At 40.4% G+C, this 7,478-nt stretch overlaps 2 protein-coding genes and 1 long non-coding RNA gene across 3 annotated transcripts; 1 reads left to right on the forward strand and 2 right to left on the reverse strand.

Annotated features, from left to right (window-relative positions):
• Positions 1-1,412: 1,412 nt before the first annotated feature.
• On the reverse strand, positions 1,413-2,005 carry LOC106819729 (the record flags this gene model as incomplete). Its single annotated transcript, XM_014824325.1, is given in 2 exon segments — positions 1,413-1,580; positions 1,798-2,005. Coding segments are annotated over 2 exon segments (305 nt in total), but the record flags the coding sequence as incomplete, so codon positions are not given.
• A 330-nt stretch (positions 2,006-2,335) lies between these two features.
• LOC106819727 lies at positions 2,336-3,563 on the reverse strand. The gene is made up of 3 exons (XM_014824324.1): positions 3,541-3,563; positions 2,923-3,006; positions 2,336-2,652 (listed from the first exon to the last, which is right to left on the reverse strand). Exons 1-3 carry the CDS (start codon positions 3,542-3,544, stop codon positions 2,336-2,338), a joined length of 405 nt encoding a protein of 134 aa, XP_014679810.1. The 5' UTR covers positions 3,545-3,563.
• A 1,042-nt stretch (positions 3,564-4,605) lies between these two features.
• LOC106819728 lies at positions 4,606-5,961 on the forward strand. The gene is made up of 3 exons (XR_001395485.1): positions 4,606-4,655; positions 4,856-4,953; positions 5,337-5,961. It is a non-coding gene; the product is annotated as an uncharacterized LOC106819728 (long non-coding RNA).
• Positions 5,962-7,478: the final 1,517 nt, after the last annotated feature.

The raw sequence follows: 7,478 nt of genomic DNA on the forward strand, positions 1-7,478 counted from the left end.
AGGCAAAAACTACACAGTACTATCACCACCACATGCACTGGCAGTGGCACAAGTTACATGTAACACACTGACAGTACAGAATGCCATAGAAATTAAGATTTAAGGAGCATAAACCTTCTTCAACCAAATTTAGCTTTTGAAATTTCACTGTGACATAGTAGCCTCATACATCCAGGCATGTATAGATTCTACTAGCAAACCCAGCAGCCAAATTCTTTCTAACAGTAAACAAATCCATGTTTAACCCTCCTTTTGAAGGTCAAAAAGTTATCCGACACTTGCTCTTTGCATGTCAGCAGAAAGTACATTTCATGGTCCTTTCAATAAAGCCATAAAAATGCTAGGTCACCGCTGAAACAAAAAAGTTTTTCAATCGCTCCGTCAGACCATGTCCTCAGAAAATGTCTAAAATCTGCCCTGTGCCCATTGACCTTTGACCTGTGACCTCCAATTTCGGCACAGTGATGGCTTTTTGATGCTATACACCGACTGTCACGAGCCTAGGTCGAGCCGTTTAGATTGCGGCACAAATACCTTAAGTTAAGGAGGGAATGTTCCCCCTTCTCTTACACCTCTTGACCTTTGACCTTTGACCACCAGCTTCGACATTCAAACTCGTTTTCGGATTATACCCCCCATCCCGAATATCGTCACCGTACGTCGAGCGGTTAAGATTTGTGCGCAACTGTTGACGCACGGACGCACGGACGGACACACGCTCATGCGATTCTACAAGCTGCATCTGACTATGTCAGATAAGTTAATGAGCAAAATTCGTTGAACCTGAATTGACTCATGGCCATTTCAATTTTTGTCAAAAAGTGGGCGTGGCTCGAAAGTAGGTCAACTCGCGTGCTCTAAAATAGGACGTTCACATCTCTCACATAGGAGTAACAATTAACTATGTATTTGAAACATGTGGGTCAAACAGTTCTCAAGTTATCGTTGACCGTAGCCAAATGTTGACGGACAGACGGATGGACGGACGTACGACGGACAACGCCCCATGGCAATAGCTCATCATGACGATGTCAAGGTGAGCTAATAATGTACCTAAAATATAACCTGTTAATGGCTAAATCATTACTCAGATACAATGAAGCTCCTCTCAACCTCAACACAATTACTAATTCAAGCAATGCCATACTCAAGTCTATAACTGTGAAGGCATTTGCATTTCTATGATCATTCTATGTACAAAACCCTAGTTTTAGTTATGGCCACAAGTAAAGAAGGATTGGCATACAGAGAACACAGTATTGCTAACGTGTTTTTAAGTTTTACGTTCAGGTTGGTGTCTATTTCTTTTTTTCGTAAATATTTTACCAAACAGTAATAAATTTGCTAAAACGTTGGCACTTTAACACAGACAAATTAGATGAGAAATTTAGCAAACACTCGGTAAAACTGACCTTATCAATTTATGATAACCATCAATGTGCCAGAGTAGCATTGGAAGGTGGATGCTATACTCATGCCTTTCTATTACATGGAGACGAAGGCTTCTAGAAAATACTCCGACAGGGTCAACCCTCCAAAGAGCTTTCATGACTTGGTCTCGTGCAGCATAAATTTTCCTACTGTAATTCAAAGCATGGCATTGCATAACTTGGCAGCATGCACGGCTTCCTAAAATGGCAATTTTTTAAATTCTTCGCATAGAGGCATAAACACTTATATATTCTCACTGCTGTACATGGGAAAATACAAGATTACTTTTCTAAGCATTATACAGTGCACATGCACCAATGACTTACTAAGCAAAATTTATACAGTCTCAGTTTTCTATTACAGTACCTTCTCAATAATCCCAATGTCATGCGCAGCCCAGCATTGGGAAATTCTTGCTTGATGTTTCTCACCACTTCATCCAGGCCATTGTCATCTATACTTCTATATAACTCACATCGTTTTGGGATCTGGAATGCTGTCATACGGTTGTATATCGTCTGTCTGGAAACTTGAAGTATTGCACTGCAGTCACTGACACTTAGTTGCAATTTACAAACTAAGTACCTGAAATAAAGCAAAGGATCACGCATACATGACATAAATATTGAGTAAAATTAGGGTTGTGTGAATTTTTCAGACATTATAATTTGAACATGTTACAATGCAAATAATTACGTGCTGTGGCTTATCCAAATGTGTCCAAGCACAAGAAATCACCAAGTGACAACAAGTGATGCATATGTGACAATTAACAGATACTATGATGCTATAGTATGGTCATAGCAAGTAGTAGGTGATCATTGCATCGTACTCGAGCATAAGTGATCACTACACTTATCCGAAAGTTACAACAGCAATAACAATGTGTAAAACAAAGAATACTTCAATGTGCCTGCATCCAAATACAAAACACTTGGCAATATTTATGTCCTTGCCTTAGTTGTTCTTCAGCAATGTCGTATGTTGGTCTGTGTCGCCCTCCATCATGAACAGTCTTCGCTGGCATGAGAGGTAATGCTGTATGCAATTCTTGAATGTTGATGGAAAGAACAATAGCTTTGTCGATCAGATCAATGATGTCTTGTGGTATATTGAGAACACGTTTAGCACATTGCATGATCTGCTGTAGTCTTTGCATGCGGAGGAGACATAAATCTAAAGCTCCTTCTCCACTTTGCTCTATTTTGTTCAGCAGTTCCTCTGTAATTGTATATTACATCATAATATGCACTTGGCTTTTCATATAATTGTTTCAATAACTTTTAATGCAAAAAAGAAGTACATGATATATTGCTAAACTAGTGGCTATGAACACCAATCAAATACAGCAACGAGAAATAATATTTTCTTAATTGAGAGTTGTATATCAATATATTGCTGCTTCACTTTTTAAACACTATGGTTCAGCACGTATTAACATCACAAAGGCCGACCAAAACTCTTCAGTGGGATGGCACATGTATGGTTTACCTAATACGACGCCTACTTGCATAAAAATCTCGTCTCCGAGTACAGAAGGGTGACCTCGACCTACTTGATGACATTGTTGTTGTGCTGAAAAAATAAAGACATGTAGTCTTACTAGCTATAGTCCAGTAACGAGACTTTTTGGAATGTTCAACGCAACATGCCAGTTTAAAGTTGAAATTGAGCTCTAGAACTAAATCACACTTACACGTGAACATATCTACTGACTGTTGTGCAATGTCTTGCGCTAAACTATAGTAAATATCTCACCTGTAAATTAGCCGTGGGCCGAGATATTCGCCGGCGAGTTGAGCTGTCTGATGAATCGAGTTTGTATCGACAGGACAAATCGACTCATCGGACAACTCGACTCATGAGTCGAGTTATCTTGTGACCTAGCCACAAGTTAACTCGCTTAACACTCTGTGGCGAGAGGCTACGTCCTCCGCCGTGTAACTAGTCGGAGAGCCTGGTCGGTTTAGGTCGGGCTATACTAGTATAGTAGTACTAGTACTAGCTACTATATAGCAGGAGTAAGATTAGCTCTACCTTTAGTACTATAGCCCGCGTTCGATTAACTGCCGCAGGCAGTTAATGCCGGTACAAGTAGCGTTTACATACCCATGTCGTAAGTTTGGTTAGGGTTAGGGGTCAGGAGACCCCTGGGCCACCTGGAGCCACCTGGGCCGGGGTTGTCAAATAGGAATGGGCCGTTAATGCCTGCGGCACTTAATCGAACGCGTGCTATAGTACTAGAGCTAATCTTACTCCTGAGTCCTGCTACTATAGTATTAGTACTAGTATACTACTAGTACTAGTAGTACTAGTAGTATTAATTGTTATTTTATTGTATTTATCTAAACAGTTTTACGTCACTACACATTATAAGTCCAAGACTTGTTTTCGTGTTGATGCCGATGAATTCAATGCAATGGTTACAGGTGATGACTGATGGGCACAATTTATAAGTCTGCACTCACCTCCATTCATGATTCGTCCGGTAAAAACTAACCTGTATGATACAGGCGGTCACCGCCTGTACCACTTGCTTCTTCAACCAGCTTCGCGAAGCAAGAAATCATTGCGCCCAATCAGAGGAATTCATTCGATGTTATTATCATCGAATATGTGGCTTACTTATAGTTATATGACATGACGTTCTAAAAAAACTCTAAATTATATTAGTTACCCCTACAATAAACTAACCATAACATAAGGAATAGTTGTTCTTACTAAAATGTCTATTTTGTCTGCAAATCTTTTATTTTATGTGGAAATAAATCTTAAGTTGCATTGGAATATGTGGCTTACTTACTACGAGTGACAGGTCGTAATAGATGGGTTCTCGTGGCGCCACAGCAACCGTCATATGTGTATCTAGCAGCGAGCTTGTGAGTGGGTGCTGGCGACGGGGACCAGTCTAAGGTCGTAAATCACAGCGGTCGTGGAAAAGCAACTTTCAGAAAAGCAACTTTGAGAAAAGCATGTGCGTTCCGCGAGGAAAACAGGTAGTGGTTTCCGCGGATTTTCATAATGTTTATTTGCAAACAGGTAAATATGTGTTTTTGTGGAAATATACATGTTGTTTTGAGAGAGTACTGAGTATGTATGTTGTTTGTGCAATTTATATTGGTTATTTCGCACAAACACATATGTGTTTGACTAATTTGACAGATCGTACACCATAGGAGGCAGCTGTTCCGAGTTATCACCACCGCAGCAAGGAACACTACCAGGTAACGGACATGCTCATTAATAAATCAGCATAATAACAATAATGTAACAATGCAATGAAAAACGTGCACTGTTGATGAGTTTACAATGTATGCACCCACAATGTTTTACAAACAAAACTAAATCATAAATATGCTAAAACGTACCATATGTCCGTTAATTTTACATAACAACTGTACAAAATTTTAAAACTCTTCTTTAGGATGACGTGGCAAAGTTTGTTGAGTTTTACAAGAGCGACGACTTGTTCGCGTATCATCCCGGCAGGAACCATCCATCATTTACAAACTTTAAACATAGGTCAGTACCCTTAAAATTTGTGATGCCAAAAAATGAATCTAACATTGTTCAGTTACTTGTACAGGGTTCTCCGGATGCGTAAACGTCCTACAATACGAATTCACTGCAGACCACACACAAGTGCAAACAGTGCCAAACCTAACACTAACTGTACAGCGACTCGGCTATCTGATATATACAAGTACCCCACATACCGTCTATGGTGTGGCGGTGATTTTATGTACTAATTAGTGGTACGGAAAAAAAACGCCCCCCAACCCCCCTAGTTTCTCCTCCCTTCCCCCTCCCCTCCCCCTGTTTCAATTCCATCCTGGGGAGAACCCTGTTGTATATATTGACAAATTGTCAGCAACTTTCAATAACTTTACGCTTATTTTTGGCAGTTTGAGAATAAACAACGGTGCTAATCTAAAAGCCCGGCTACAGAAATACAGCCACAAACTCGACCAGACGTTGTCCTTTAAGGTGGTCAGGCCTAACTAAGGTTAGTAACTGTGAAAAAAAATACAAAGGGGCTCGGGGCGATTTATCCCCGAAATGCCAAAAAGAGCCTCCTTAAATTTGCATAAAGTTTTATGCAAACCAAATTTCAGAGGGATATTATCATGCACGGGAGCTTGAAAATAAATTTAATTTTGTACCTGGTTGGTAACATTCATGAACTTTCTGTTCATATATCTTACTGCTGTCGGCAAAAGCAAGCCAAGCGACAGACAGAACAGCAACAACATGCTGAACACTGACACATGTCCTTCTCACAACACCCTCTACATGTTGGGTGCTTTATTGATAGCTCTGGTGTTTCAGCCATTTTCAGGCTTTGGAGGACAGCCAGCCTCACACAACAACCCTCATCGCGAACTTGGTGGCAAATGTGGAGCATGTCCTCCTGCATGCGACGTGTATCGAGTGCTCTTGGGCCAAGTAAAAGGTGAGCAGAGGAAGGCAACCCATCTCGGCCGGCTCGACCAACTTCTTGCCAGTATTGCAGAGCGCTTCTACTTGGACCGAAGTATATAATATACGCCCATGCCGAAAGCTATTGTGCTGACAATGCACCGGATTTTAGATGTAGGTTCCACGAAGTTTTGAAGGATGTATTCTTCTTGTTCTTTGCCAATGCTACCGTGATACATGGTGATTAGTAGATGTTCTACTTCGTGTTCCGGGTTGTGCCATGCAGAATCGCCAAGTTCTTCTATGAGGTTGTGGAAAACCTCTGCCACACTGGTTAAGGATCTGCCAAAACCAGAGAATTGAGCTATCAAATTTTCAGACTTATAATTTTCTACTTAACTAGAAATAGCAGTTGTTGCCACCCACATGTATCCCTTGCCATCTAGTATGAATAAAATATCTCCTGGTTTTGGTACGTTACACACCTTCTCCAGAAGATGTGTAAGCATACCAGGTTTGGTCGCGCGAGGTCAATTAGAGGCCCTAATTATAAAGCGGAATGGGACATATGGTAAAGGTCAAAGTCTAATATAGGTCGCAGTGTCCTGGTTATGGTGCGTGACACGCCCCATAACTCCAATATGTGTAGGTATACCAAGTTTGGTCGCGTGAGGTTAATTAGGGGCCGAGTTATAGAGCGGAGGTGGAAAGTGTCTGCGGCGGCGTCAGCGGCAGGGCAGACATGAAACCATAGCATCCCCGTGGCGATACAATATCTTCAATATTTTTCTGACTGGTGATGGAAATCTAAACGTGCCTCTTATCTAGTGTAAGTAATCACCTGCAGTATATTATTGTTTTGTCAGCATCGCAACCCTTCAGTCTGATGTCATCCACAAGCCACTTCAGTTCCTCCATGTAATCTAGACGTTTGTGTGCCTTGACACCAAGGTTTATATTCTTCCTATGTAAGTAAAAGCGTTGTAAATTGTTAATTTATCAATTTAAAAATCTGTAAAGCCTGTCGGTGTTTGTCTAATGTTGTTTTAAGCTATGCATACAAATTAACATAAGCTAATTGTTATATTATTATAAGAGTGTAACAGCACATCAATGTACAAACAGATATTTGCTATGGCCATGTGTTGTCTGACTTTAAATAGGTGCAGTATGCCATAAAACATTAAGAAGAATGGAGAAAACATGATTGGTGTTGTTACCTGTCCGGTATTAAGGCAACTGTCTCGATAGTTCTCTTAGCGAGATCTAAAACTGAGAGGATCTTGAATTTCAGCTCGTCTGTGCATGTCGCAGTCAGAAATAGCCACCTCGTGTTCTTATGGAGGAGCGAATAAATCTGGCTTACGTCCTTGTACTCCGGCCGAAAATCAAGACCCCTGAAACACGATGTGTATGAGAGACCATTGCTTAAATGATAATGTGATATGCTACAAAAACTTATTGCCCATGTTATCGTTTGTCATTCAGATTTTAGAATCTCACACGCATTCTATTTGTGTGCATGCATAGCTATATTTACTGAAATCTTAACATTTACTTTTCAGAAATGAGTAATTGTATTTTTCATCAATATGTAGCAATGGGAAAAGATACATTCCAACAATGTC

Source organism: Priapulus caudatus, unplaced genomic scaffold (assembly GCF_000485595.1).
Source record: "Priapulus caudatus unplaced genomic scaffold, Priapulus_caudatus-5.0.1 Scaffold4226, whole genome shotgun sequence".
Lineage (NCBI taxonomy): Eukaryota > Metazoa > Priapulida > Priapulimorpha > Priapulimorphida > Priapulidae > Priapulus > Priapulus caudatus.

Coding starts and splice junctions, on each gene's coding strand:
- LOC106819727 (XM_014824324.1), bottom strand. Junction 2,653..2,922: donor GCAAGTAGGCGTCGTATTAG/GTAAACCATACA, acceptor ATACAATTACAG/AGGAACTGCTGAACAAAATA.